Source organism: Sardina pilchardus, chromosome 4 (genome assembly GCF_963854185.1).
Source record: "Sardina pilchardus chromosome 4, fSarPil1.1, whole genome shotgun sequence".
Classification (NCBI taxonomy): domain Eukaryota; kingdom Metazoa; phylum Chordata; class Actinopteri; order Clupeiformes; family Clupeidae; genus Sardina; species Sardina pilchardus.
This window is the reverse complement of record NC_084997.1, coordinates 7,035,408-7,049,968: the sequence shown is the minus strand read 5'-3', so window position 1 is coordinate 7,049,968 and position 14,561 is coordinate 7,035,408. Positions and strand designations below refer to the sequence as shown.

At 40.8% G+C, this 14,561-nt stretch overlaps 1 protein-coding gene across 2 annotated transcripts in view; it reads left to right on the top strand.

Annotated features, from left to right (window-relative positions):
- The first annotated feature begins 6,716 nt into the window (after nucleotides 1-6,716).
- The window catches only part of LOC134078176 (FERM, ARHGEF and pleckstrin domain-containing protein 1-like), a 53,553-nt gene continuing 45,708 nt past the window's right edge, over nucleotides 6,717-14,561 (top strand). Inside the window, exons 1-2 of one of the 2 annotated variants that reach the window (XM_062533896.1) lie at nucleotides 6,717-6,792; nucleotides 10,255-10,452. In XM_062533896.1, coding sequence (XP_062389880.1) covers nucleotides 10,282-10,452 — 171 coding nt within the window. In that variant the 5' untranslated portion in view covers nucleotides 6,717-6,792; nucleotides 10,255-10,281. Of the gene's footprint in view, nucleotides 6,858-10,254; nucleotides 10,453-14,561 lie in introns of both variants that reach the window. The other variant, XM_062533895.1, reaches the window with a different exon arrangement.

Here is a 14,561-nt window from a genome sequence, read left to right as displayed (position 1 = left end):
ACAAAGATACTATTTTCACAGCTTTATATTGTTTCAAATGTAATCTCATTGTTAAGTAATAGTTTTGATATAAATATATATAATTTCTTAGAAATATAAGTCATTTATCATTGTCAAGTCATTGTCCCTCATTTCATATCAGTCCTGTTATTATCACCAAACCCCCCCCATGAAATAACAGTACAAACCAGAAGTGACATAATTTCAAGGAAGTGACATAATTTCAGGGGAAGTGGATTCCACAGTTTAAAAAAGGGAAAGTTTCTCTCTTCTTAAATGTCCCATTTTTCATGTTTTATCAGCAGAGGTAGAGTGGGGCAACATACAACATCAGTCCTGTTACCATTATTTAAAGTATACATATAAACCATTATTTAGTAATTCTGATATTACCAATATCTAGCTGTAATAACCTTACATGCCATGGTCATTTCTAACCTTGACCTGTTAGTTAGCAATGAGCAGATTAGCATGAAATCCTTAGTCCTGTTCCCCTCAGTCCTGTTACTATTGCTAATAGTTAGTTAGCCAACAATGAGCAGATTAGCATGAAATCCTTACCTCAGTCCTGTTACTAATGCCAATTATGATCTAATACAGATCATTCTAAACATTTCTAAATATGACATAATCTCAATGAGAAGATCGAGGGACCAAAATACTAGGCCTACTTAGATATGTATAAACTGTTGCAGAATTGCAATTGGAAGTGTTGTTACAGTGGTAACAGGACTGAGGAAATTATGAAAACATGAAATTAAAAAAACAGTCATAAAATGGTAAATGGTATAGCTTGAGTTGCCCCCACATAACAGTTCAGAACGAGTTATCTGCTGACCGGGGCATCCCAGCTGGAAGAGGAGGGAGGTAGGAGCCCATCTCCACTGTGTGTTGATGGAAATGGCGCCCAAGAGTTGGGCAAGGAGGACTGCAGTAAGTATCACATTTTCAGATGGTTAAGAGTTGAAATGGACAACTGTATTTTAATGTTGTAAGATTTTGCAATCATCATTTCATCTCAACCATAGGCCCAAATGAGTCATCTATTGACCAGGGAACACCTCAGCTGGACGGGGGGGATGGTAAGAGCTCATTCCTGCTGCATGGTGGTAGAGATGGACCGAGACCTGTGCCAGCCTACCAGCCTACAGTCGCCAAGCCCACCCCACAGCCTGCTGTGTGGCGCACGCCTGATACGCCTGAGAAGAGAAGTGTGATGGAAGAGGGGAGGGTGAAAATCCTGCATGGGTTTTTTGAGAGGAGGGGCATTAGTACTCTGACCCCTAAGGAGGAGGAGATCACACCACAGGCTGCTGTGTGGCGCACGCCTGACACGCCTGAGAAGAGAAGCGTGATGGAAGAGGGGAGGGTGAAAATCCTGCGTGGGTTTTTTGAGAGGAGGGGCATTAGTAAATAATTAAATACATACATTGTATTAACATTGTATTATTTATTAAGAATATATAACTTTCATTTTAAGGCATCCTGTTGTTGTTCTTGTCTTATATTACATTTCAATTAAGAGACTGTACCAATTGCAATCCTACACTGCCCTCCACAATCATCTTCAATCAAAAGAATCTGCGGTAACACTTTATTTTAATGTGTCGCTGAAATGTGTCGCTGTTACAGTGTAGGCCTACCTACCTAATTAGGTACAGTGGTACAACCTGTGTAACAACATCTACTAGCATGTACTAGCATTGTACTTGCCTTATGCATTTGTGGGTACCTACATATAGTTGTTACATTGTAATACTGAGTGTTTTTTCAAAACTTTGTCAATTTCGCAAAATCTTTCATCAGAGGCAAAGTGCTGACCTGAGACCAGCTGGATGGGGTAAATCTGGTCAAGATAGATTTAATGTACAACACTTCATTTTAATGGGTTTATGCCACTCTATCAAAGAGTAATAAGTGTGTGCCAACACAGTTGATACATGTACATGTGCTACGTAGGGTAATGGCAGACATGTTCCAAGACATCAAAGACACAACATATATGTCATATCATATGTGCGTGCAAGTAATTAACTGGTACACTTGACAGGTTTATTCCACTGTATCAAAAAGTAACAAAGGTGTAGCAGTGCAGCTGTTACATGTACACTAATGACAATGTGGCCTTGACTGGAGCTAAGAATGTTTTGTATATTAAATCTATCATGACCAGTTTACCCCATCCAGCAGGTCTCAGATCAGCCCTTTGCCTCTGATTAGCGAAATTGGCTTTCAAGTTTTGAAAAAGCACTCAGTATTACAATGTAACAACAAGTATATGTAGGTACCCACAAATACATAATGCAAGTACAATGCTACTTACATGCTAGTACATGTTGTTACACAGGTTGTACCACTGTACCTACTGTATGTAGGTACAATGTAACAGCGACACATTAAAATAAAGTGTTACCGAATGTAATATAATGCCGTGCGTATATTTGATACATGCATTTCTGAGACCCATTGCATCACCATGAGATATAAACTTTGCATAAAACCCAGTTGTATACAATCTGTTACTTGTCTTTTGCCCCCTGTTGGATACCTTTTGCATTATAACAATTCTGACAAGTGGTTTGTTACAATTCAAAATGGCGGAATCTCATTAGCACCCTGATGGTTATGCAAAGGTCAAGGATATTGGTAATTTGATGATTTTATGGTGAGATTTACCTTTACATATGTGTCAATATTTTAAAATGAAATATTACTTTGTTCAAAAAACTTAAAATTACTTAAAATTTTAAAATGTTGTTTGGTGTAAAATCGAGCAGAAAATGTCTGTATCAAATTTGATACAGCAGGTATTTCTCTCAGTGGTCATGTTTTTTTTTTGGATGTTATATGAGTATTATGTCTTCCATAGTCTACAATACAGTGTTTAATGGATCAATTACACAATGTACATAGATTAAAATATGATATTTGCAGCAAATAATTCATAATCCTTATTCAAAATTCCTAAAAATCCATGCTATGGCTAATTTACAGAGGGATAAAAGAAAATTCTCTACTGAAAATGTTCTGAAATTCCTTGATGGCAATTTGAGTGACATACAGGGCCATGTAGAGACAGATGATGAAGTGTAAAATAGAATTTGGACTCCAAATACAGAGCATGATGAGGAAAGTTCTAGTAGAAGTAATGCTTCTGCCTGGTTATCTCATTGCAAAATGAAAGAAATGGATGAAAAAAGGCAGCTGTTTGAAGAAAGAAAGATTTGGATGTAATGGATGACCAAAAATCTTACAGATGTCCAAGTTCTTGTTATTGACCAACGTGTGTGTAATGCCCAATGTATCAATTTTTTTTTTTTTTTTACATTTTGATTAAGGGCCTAATAAAGACTCCAGATTTTAAAAATTAGAATTTTCTGACCATTATTTATTGGCTCAGGCATTATAGGGTTAAATTAGATATTTTGTTGCAAAAAGCTTAAAGCAGCTGAAAGCAGTTGAATATAAATGGGAAAAGTTGAAGTTATATTGTGTTCATAAGATGCTCTAGAGGTATAGGCTTCTATGTGGCACATGTTTTGTGACATCTGCACCGACCCCAGACTGAGCGGCGGTCATATTTTGTACCGCTATGCGCTACATCTTCTTCAATATCCCCACGGATCCCCACACCCTGTCATCACAATGAGTCACTGTCAAGGAGTATTTATGAGCCACCCAGAACAATAAATCAGATGGTCATGGTTTTATAGACACACCCAAAGACAAGGAGTTTATCTCCTCAGAGAGATCACTGAAATAAGATATCCTCGAAGAACATGCCTGCATGCTGTCTCTTCAATCCGCAGTTCATAATTTTGTATGACAACTTTTAAACTGCTTCACTGTAATAATAGCTTCCAATACTAGTTGTTGAGATATTGACATGACGTATTATGACTTCTTGAGATGATGGGCCCTAATTTGAACAAGCAAAAGTGTAAAATTATAAGTCGAGCCAAAGATGATTTAAAAACATAAATCAATGTGCTTATTTAACACAATGGGCATGACCTTAACTGCAATACACCTCAGTGCTCTAAAATGGAACACCATAGCTAGTCACAAGAACTTTGCACTTTGCCTGCCATTTAATTGATTGCCCAATATTTACATATTTTTCTCAGATACTTCATCATGTTTCATGTGTTCAAACTTCATGTTTGCACAACTGTGAGTTTATTTCTCAAAACAATTTGTGCAAATATGCCATACAGTGGATTACCTGGAAAAGCATGTTTCTTTCTCAAAAGCAAATATCAACATGCCCATGCCATCAGAATGAGAAGTTCCTGTGTCACTGTTCTGAAGAAGATAGTCAAAATGCTTAATGTTGTGAGAATAACAGCTTACCTTGTAAGCCCTTTCTTATGAAAATGCTCAAGGCTGCAATTTTCCTTTTGGCCTTGAATCAACTACACACAAAAAAAATACACATTACTGTATGTGAGAAACTGTTAAGGAGATCAGATAGGATATGGTGTAGCCTACTGTTAGGGCTGTAATTTGTTGCCAGACCATTGTAATTCCTTGTAATACAAATGATTGTTTTTCAGTACGGCAGTTCTGTCCAAAAGTGTAATAGAACTGGTATTATAGACAGATTACACGGTTAAATACTTTTGCAACTAATGCCTACATATTTTGTGTGGAGATATATTTGGTGAAGTCTGGTAGGCCCACTGAGCTTCTGTAGTAAGGAGTGATGCCACAAGCAAATGATGTGTCAGAAACTGGTCTCCTAATGCACTCAGACCCACTCAGGAGCTGGTCTAGATCCTGATGCTATCAGACCCACCACCGAAATAATCAAATAGCATAAATGTCAGTTTATTGAATTCAGCATACTTAGCATAATTCAGCAACTTAATTGTGGCACATAACAGTGATGTATTTGTTACAGCACACTTGAATCCCCACAAATGTATCATTTGTACACATTTGACCCTTCCTCCGTATTCAGTGTTTGAATTGTCATTGATTGTAAGTGTTCACAAAAGTCAGCTTTTCGACAGCTCTGGCTAAAAGCAAAAAAATGACTCCATGTTTCCAAAAACAGAGAACTGAAGTGAAAAGGCCATAGCCATGTTGAGCAAACTGCAGAGAAATGATTCCTTCTGAGGCTGCCTTAAGCATGAGCACAGCCCTTTGCAGTGTGCTGCTGTAGAGCTCTACAGTATATTGCTTCCAAGAGACACAGTGGGCTCTCCACAGTGCAGAAGGCAGATGAGGATTCACTGCCAGTCAGTGAGGTGGTGGGTGGACAGCAAAGGAATGTAAAGCCTGAATTTGGCTCCTCCGCGACATCGCTGGGGCCTTTCATCTGCCTCCCCTGCCTCAGCCTCGGCTGCGTGGAGGCAAGGCGTGGGTGAGCATCATCAAGGCCTCCGTCTCTGCTAATGCCTGCAGCCACGCAGAGATATCGCTGCTGAAGAATGCACCAGGTGGGCAGTGGGGAAATGGGCTCTATAACACAATCAATGGCTGCTGCCCTTTCAGGCATGTTTAACTGCACCGGATGCTCTGAGTTCTGAGGAATTGCCATGACACCATTGTGTCAAACCCATTTAGCAGACATTAGAGAGCATCATTAATCATATGGGGAAACTTGTGAACAGAAGCTAAAGGATGTTTTGCTAAATTACATGGAGTTGGGCGACTCAGTATTGTAGTCTGTAGATAATGGTTTTAATTATGTGAGTAACAAACTCTCTTTTTGTTGATGCTTACATTACAATGAAATGATTCCATCTCTGAGTATCTCTGGGCAGGTTTTCAGGTTTAAATGCTTATCCCTCACAGTTAGGCTTACTTCTCTGTCATTGAGTATTGGGCAATCTAGGGTAAGCTCAAGCTGGTCCTAAACCACACAAAGAAAACAGATGGGTGTACTCTTTTTACCTGCAACCAAATAAAATTTTACCCAATAAAAGTTACCTTAATTACCTCCTTACCTTAGAGAGCACTCTAATCACAGATGCTATGGTCAGGATGATTTTCCAAAGGAAGCAAGTAAATATGTTTTATTTTATTATTGGAATAATTTATGGCATACCTTGGAAACAGGTGTAGTGGTAAAATAAGAGGTGGGCAAACTATGACTTCTGTGATCACAGGCATTCAGTTTAATGATGCTGGCATTATTGTCCAATGTTTATAACAATAGGTATTAAATGTTAGTGTTGATGAGTGTATAGGCCTATTGTGATTGTGGATAAAACAGTGTGAGTTTTGGAAATTAAAAGTTGTAAGTGGTGATTTTAACTCTTTTGAGAGGTGGATAAACTCAATAACAGGTGGGTAAACCCTATTTCTGTAATTTCAGAGGTGGATAAACTGTGGTTACTTGCGTTTAGCCTCCACTACAGCACTGGATAGATAGAAAGATGGATATGCTTGATTGATTTGATTGATTGATTGATTGATTGATTGATTGATTGATTGATTATGAATTTAATTTGCTCTATAACTGAACAACTGTGATGGAGTGTCACTCTCCTTAGATAAGATGAGCATGAACGCTAGTTCTCCCTCTCAAAACCGCAAGATGGTGCTAAGAAGTTATTTTTCCTTGCGGAGGATTCCTCTCGCAGTTGCAATGCCAATTACAATGTCTGGAGGCACTGCGCGTCCTTTTATTGTTTGAGTAACAAGCTAAGTGTGGATCTGCCGCTCGTTTCAATGTAATCCTGTTTCCACAAGCAGTCGTCCGACATGGCGACCAAGAGGAAGGTCCTCTCCGCCGCCAGAAGCATCTGAATTGGCCGAGACGGAAAGGCTGATCAACTTGCTGTTGAGTATTTTATTATTTCATCCCTGGAACACTTACGCGTGGATCTAGCTGAATTTCAGGCAGGGTAAGTCTTTACATGTCGTCCCTTTTCCTGAATGGAAAACGGTAGTGCCACAACTTCTGTCTCTGAGAGAGATAAGCTTTAAAGCCGAGAACAACCTGGGGGTATTGGTGACATTGTTGGTCTTGGTTTAAGCGGTTTAATTGTTATAACGTTTTATTAGCCTATGCCACTACGCGACCATCGACAGTGAAACCAGTGTTGGGTAGGGAATAGTGATTTTTCTATGCAGGTTTCCAATCTCAGTTTGAATGAGCAACCACAGCATGTTCAGGCCTTATGAAGAATATATGCATGATGGACTTCTCATAATATAGTCTAACATGGGCATACATAAGGATCTGCGATGTGTTTAAACACCGCAAAAGCAAGTTAAACACACATGACCTGCATTCATCTGGAGGGATGCAGGGGAACCGGTCGGGCATCGTGTGCTGCACGCTGCCATTCATTTTATGGGAGATCATATGATGCTAACGTAAATGAAGAGAAGAGTCTCTCGAGGAGGAAAATTGAAATGAGACTAATTGTGCTTTTTGCTTAGCCTTCCACATGAAGAATAACATTTGTGCTGATGTTTTCGTGCATGTTGTTGCATAGTCTATGATACCTTGAAGGATTAGTCCGCTAACCTATATGAAGACATTGAATAGCCTACAAGGTTTAGGACATGGTTTCTAGGCAGGTACCAGTCCACTGAATGGCCTTTGCATTTCAGTTAAAGCTTTTGTGACTGGTTTATTTGTAATGATTGAGTTGGTCGTTGGCGTTACGTCCAGCTGTAATACTATCTCCTAAGCTTTAATTTCGTTGAGGCAATGGCAAACATGACGGATGCTTGCAGATGTGTGGAACCGGCTGGAGTTAGTAAATCCTATTGAATGATGGTTGGTGTCTTGGTGACGTCCGATCTCTCGCCTGTCAAACACCTCCCCTCCCCCTCTCCAAGCCATATAGCATGCAACAGTGCAATATGACAGTCTGCCTTATGGCTTTGGAAAACCCATCCTGGAAGATAGCATATTGCTTTGGTGATTTGGTTTGAGATTTTTAGACTCTTTTTAGAACCACACCCTCATATTATGCCATCAGTGCCCTATGTAAAGATCTCTCTCTCTCTCTCTCTCTCTCTCTCTCTCTCCTATATATATATATATATATATATATATATATATATATATAAGATATATCTGGCATTTCCAGTAATCCAAGTTTCAACCAGGCTAGTTGTAGGCCTACAATGCAGCTGTGCAGCTTCAATAAGTTGTTAATTATTCAACAGACAGTTGCTTGAACAGAGGGCTCCCTGTTCCAGTCCGAACTTATGGACCTGTCTATTTACTCCCTTTTGCACGCTTATGGGGAATGTGACTGCAAACAAGTTCAAAGACAGTGAAATGAACAGACCACTTCCACTTTCTTGTTGACAAAGTTAATAGTGAGCAGGGCAGAGAAGCTTGCCTCTGCCTTTCCAGTCCCTCTTTTCTTTGATATATTTGCATTCAGCAGTTGCATGTGTATAAGGTAATGGACACTAGACCCATGTTTTTCATGCACCATATGGCCACATGGGAGGATAGGCTTGGCAGGGTTGTTGACAGATGAGCTTGAGGCCAGGCAAGGGTCAATTTCATACAGGAAGCTTTGATATCTGCCTAATCTTTGATCACAGATTATTTTGAATGTGGGGATCATTGTGTAGAGTCCTTGTTGAAAATGAAGGAAATTGTGTTTGAGAGTGGTATTACATTCATGTAATATCCTGGCATTCATATCCTCCTTAGATAAGGTGTGTGTACATGCGTGTATGTATGCGGCCTCTGTGACTGCTGTGGACAGCTGCAGTTGATTAGGAACACTCTGCTTCCACCATAGTCACTGCAGTCCTATTTAGAATGTCAGGTTGTCCCGGGGCCTAATTAAGATGTGCTGAATATTCATTCACAGTAATGATGTACAGTGTGTACCTGCTAGTGAGTCTCCTCAGACCATGGGGACCCAAGAACAGAGCAGTCGTTTAACCAGAGGCACACAACAAACTTTTGGCACATACCCTTTTTAATGGACCCTAGGGACAGTAGAAACCCTCTCCCTCTAGGAAACTAATTTTTAGAAGTTCTAAAGTTTATTTTTACCTGCAACTCTCAGCCTTCAGCCTCATGAGTTGAAGGCTCATATAGTAGTGATATAGTAATACAGTAGTAGTTATAGTAATGTGCAGATCAAATTACTATAACATTAAACTGTGCACAGTGACATCACTTAATGAAGTTACCAATTTAATAGTATTGTTGGTAATGTAACTACATCATTTTTGTTGACCTTTTCCAGAAAACACCTGAAATGCACTGATTTCATTTTCATTTCAAATGGAACTGTGAGACACTGGGTATTTGTCTGTTACCCTTTAGGGTCTGGTCAAGCTAATTGTGAAGGTTCCACATCTCATTTCCAAACATGCTGCCCCCGCATTGAAATGGCCCAGTTCATTCAGGTCTTCAGGTTACATCACTCCAATGGAATGTGTGATAAACAGAGTGGAACTCTCCAGACCCTCTGGGAGGCCTGGAGGAATGGAGTTTGGGGGTGGGAAGGATTGCCCAACCCCACTGATCCTGCTGCTCGTCAGCACATCCATCAGCTATGATTTAGTTGTTGTTTTTCAGTCCAGGATCAACAACTCAAGCATGTGGCCTTTTCTCAGATGTATCTGCTATTCAAAAAAATATCAGTGGAAGGACCATATTGCAGTCCATTAGTGTGGTTCTGGTGGTAGCCCTCACTGTCAGCTGGGTGCGTTTGAACTCTGCAGCACTTGCTGAAAGGCAGTGTGCCCATTCACTGCTGTTGGAGTGGCTACTGTGGTGTTGTTCTCTGTTCTCACACTTCTCTGGTATTTCAGGCGTTTACCTTTCTTTGCCAAAACAGTAATGGCTGATTTGATTGTGGTAATGTGTTATACCTAATTTTCTGGCTACAATATGCCACAAAGGTGATGTAGTTTGCTGGTACTGAAATTCCACTTTTTAGATTGAGCTCATTTGTGCAACGGAGAGAGCTAATAGATTTTTTCCCGCAGTCATACCAAGCTCAGTCAGAGAGAGCTATTTCCCTGTTCATAATGGAACTTCATTGTTGATGTCTTCAAAGAGCCATCTCTTTCTTTAAATATGCAGTTAGTCATTTGATTTCACTGTCTTGATCATTTTCTTTCATTGCCTCTTTGAAAAGGGATAGCATTCCATAATTTCATTCCTGAAAACTGTTGTTGGCCAAACGCCCTCTCCCTTCTCGGCACTGTCTTCATTGAGTCATCGTATTAGACAGCGTCCGTGGAGAGAGCCCGGAGATGGAGATGGAGACGAGTGTAAGATGTGTGTGTGGTCCTCTCTGTGTGCAGGACTGAAGGACGTACTGAGGACACACCATGGTGGAGCCAGAGCTTCGAGTCTCCGCAGGCCAGCGGCTGGGAGCGCCGGAGACGATGGCCATCAGCACGCTGGCTCCAGGCCACAAGCCGCCCGTCATGCCCCCGGGCCGGCACATCACCGTCAGGGTCCGCATGCTGGACGAAACCGAGGAGCTCTTCGACATCTCGGTGAGTGGTGCTTTGGGTTTCAGCTTTCCTCGCACGTGCTGTGGTACAAGTACATGTGTCAGAGACACACTTGGTTTGGAGCTCTGCTGTTTGAAGTGTTTTGCATGTACAGTATTGGTTTCTGTGCAGGTTCTTGACATGAAAGTGCTATTGAATTGGAGTATGTGGTTCAAGTTCTAGTCACTAGAGCGTATGCATTGAATTAGTAAGAAGTTTGTGTTTCTAGTCCTGTAATCTGTGAATTACTTACAATTCAGAGTTTGAATTCAGTGTGTTTAGGTACCCATCATTTGATTTTGAGTGCCACATACCACATATATATTTATTTAATTGTGTAATATAACAAATTAATTAACAATTATCTGTAGGACCTTGTGAGGGATACAATACCGCCACAACATAATGCTCTGGCAGTTGCACAGGGATGCTGTGAAAATAGATCACATTAACTTGTTCTGTGCTCCAAATATAGCTGTGAAAATATAGTCAAATGTGTTTTCAAGGGTTGTCTTCTCTTTGAATACCCAAATGTCATTTCATGCATCATGGCGCAAATTCCATATTCAGGCGATCAGAATTTGTTGTTTGTGTCCTGTGTATGCCTTTGGCCTTGTGGGTTATTTCCTAAACTCATGAAGAAATATGTGTGCTTTGGGAAACATCATCTCCTCTCACCTGGCAAGCTCACAAAGTACATCCAGTGAGACAGGAGATCTGTTTGATTCCTCGAAATCATAGAAGCAGATGGCATTGATGCAGAGGGGGATAGTCTTGTTATTATGGTGGACATTCTTCAGTGTAATCAATGATCTAGCCTGTATATTACTGTAGGTGTTTGTCTATGGTATTCAATTAAGGAAAAGTAAGTGTGGCTGTAAAGAAACACACACACACACACACACACACACACACACACACACACACACACACACACACATACACACACACACACACACACACCCATATATATATATATATATATATATATATAGATAGATAGATATTATACATATATATATAATTATGGTATTGGTGGCTTTATTCATGCTGGTAGTTATTTCTGATTGCAGCCTTGTTAATGACATGCTAACGAACAAGATTTGAAGGAGCGCAGTCTTGACCAAATGTGCAGGAAATTCCTTGTGTATATTTTTAATTTCTTCACCTTCTTTTTGCATGTGTATATTGCTGGTGGCTGGTAAGACAAAAAAAAGTCTACCATCTAAAATCTAAAAGTTGTGTTTTTATTGTAGTTTTTGAAAGAATCTGACATTCTTGCTGATTCTGTGCCAAACTTAGCAGCAGTCTCTCTGAGGTGGGTGAAGTGGAGGGGAAGCACAGAACTATGGTATGTTATTTTCCTGGTGGTTGGTTACTTATCATTTCCCCCCCACCACAGGCCCTGGCTCTCACAAAGAATTAGATTTAGGGACAGAAAAGGAAAGCACTAGGTATGAAAAACAATTGATGTTTAGATGAGGGGAGCATTGGAGCGGAGAAGAGAAACTCTGACATAAGAGATCCTTTAGCGAGTAATTGTGTGGGTATTGAAAAAGGGTTTGTCCCAAGTTTTATTTGGCATGTGTCCAATTGCACTGGGCCTAACGTTTTCCCACAGTTCACAGTATGACTTCCTGTGTAGACCCCTATTACTACAGTGGGTCACGAGAGTGCCGTTGTGTTTAAATGAGCGTGACAGACAATTGTCACGAGGAGGACAATCAGGAAGGAACTGAGAGGATTGGCTGATTTCTCTTCATAATCTGCTTTGCTTTAGACTCACCCCAACCACTGGGTCAATTTTACCTTCACCTTACTCCTGAACACACACGCCATATGTCTTCATTCTAGGTAGCAGCATACTCAAATTCAGGTCATGATTGAGATGTTGTTGTTATTTCTGTTTCTGATATACAGTATGTGTTCTGTTTGTTGATTCTGTGGCAGATGCCCTCTGAACTTAGATATATGCTGAGATGCTCATCTAAAATTCAATATTCTGTATATACTGTATACAGTATGTAAAAGCACGTAATGGCTAAACTGTGTGACACTCTGCGTTTCAATGGGAATAACGAAGCTAGCATTCTTCTGAGGACTTTTACAGAGTGAGAAAGATGTAATTTTATCCCTCAAGGCTGTGATCTGAGGTCATGAACTGAAGCTTAATTAGCCTAAGGCAGCGCTAAAGGACAGCCCTCTCCTTATGTGGCGATGTCTCTGTCTGCATCTTACCAAATCTAACCAGTGAAGCTAGCAAACAACACTCCCATACAACGCAACCCCATTAAATAGGCTAGAATGTGGCATTGTGTTGTGATGAAGACATTTTTCCTCTCTGCATAAGGGAATGTTCTATAAGTGGGTCTGCCAGCCACACAGCAACTCATGTACCAAGCCGTTTTACAAATGCTAATACAAGAGGATCCCTTGTGTACAGGGGCTTTACTGAGTACATGTTGGATATTTTCAGATACAATGTAGACATGCAGGTTTCGTGATGTGCTTAGTCTGGCTGCCCTACATTTTGACCTTGGATTTGCAGTAGAGGATGTTTTTTTCTCCAAAATGCTGTATGAAGGCAGCATTCACAGTGTGGTGTGCTGGCTCTTCTAGACACGTATACTCTGGCCACGTCTGCAAACTGGATGTAAACAGGACAGATTGCTCAGGAGAGAGGAGCAAAAAGCGTGCAGATACAAACCAATTTAGAATGCTCAGTTTACTCCAGATTCAATCTTTCAGTTGCCATGCCCACCCTGCCCCCTCTCCTGCGTGATCATAGGCTGCATGATGGGTTGGTTCTGGTGGCCATAAAATTGTTTCATCTTCAGAAGAGGTCACCATATTGAGAGGGATTACCCACAACCCTCCTGTGTGGAAATAGAGAGTGTGTGCAAAACAGAAAGTATCTGCAGTACTGATACTATTTGCATGATAGTGTGAAGGCCACAGAGTATATGGAAGATCCTCTCTAGATGTATTTTACAGAGCTGGAAGAGGCGTGATCAAAAGACACCCAGTATGACTTGCTTTTAAAACACAGTGAACAGATCTTGGTTACAAATGAGGTTGCTGGAATAAGCTGTGCTTAGTCATGTGGTATTTGTTTTTGTGTAAATAAAATGTGTTTGTTTCTTTTGCTGGCAGTCCTGGTTCATTGAGTCCTAGCTCAAGTGAGTTATGAGAGCATCCATCCAGCCGTTTTGTTATCTACCACAGACGAGAATGCTGTAGTCTGGCCTGTCGTAGACTAGACTCATCTGTGACATTTGTGTTTTTAATAGCTATCTAGCCTCTTGCATACGGCTGGAAGCAGCATCCTAATGGGGATGAGACTAATGGGAAATGGGCAGAGTCAGCTGTGATTGATGGAGTATTCTGTTCTCCCTTCCAAGCTGGGTGGCAGGGGTGTGACTGAGTAGGGTGCTGGGTAGGGAAATGATAGGGCAAAGGGTGAGTGAGGAGCATAGCACCACAGTTGTGTTTTTTTCTCTGACCCACCAGTTCTCTGACCTGCTTGAACAGGTTTCTATTCTGTGGCAGTGCACGGTTTGGCTCTGATGGTGGGTAAAGGCTTCCCAGCTTGACTGGTGAGACTTGATATCTCTCTGGAGAACCATACCGACAAAAGCCTGAGTGAGTTGATTATTGATGGAGGGATAATTCCTTTGTCTAAATAGACTTCCACTAAAGCTGATGGAGTGTTGTCTCCCAGTTGACAGGAGAATGTAATACATTCATGCATAAATGTATCTATTGATATTCACTTAAGATACGGAAGCCCCCGGTACAGGACCACAGAGAGCTTCATGCCTGCGTGCCCCACCTGGGGTGCTGCTATTTTGATTACAGCCCTGGGAACATGGGAGTGATTATGATGCTATGTGTTGGTGTTTGGTTGACTGTCAGCTGGAGAACCCAATTTTAGAGTGCAGGGGGAAGGGACTGAGTCTCCTGGGACTGGGATGGGGGATGAACATGCTCCATATTTGTCACAAGGAAGGAACCATCCATGGGAAACCATGCAGAGATGAGATTAAGTGAAATTGAGCATAGCACTATGGGGCATCAACCTTCCTGTTTTTGTTTGTTTCCCTGTTTGTCTT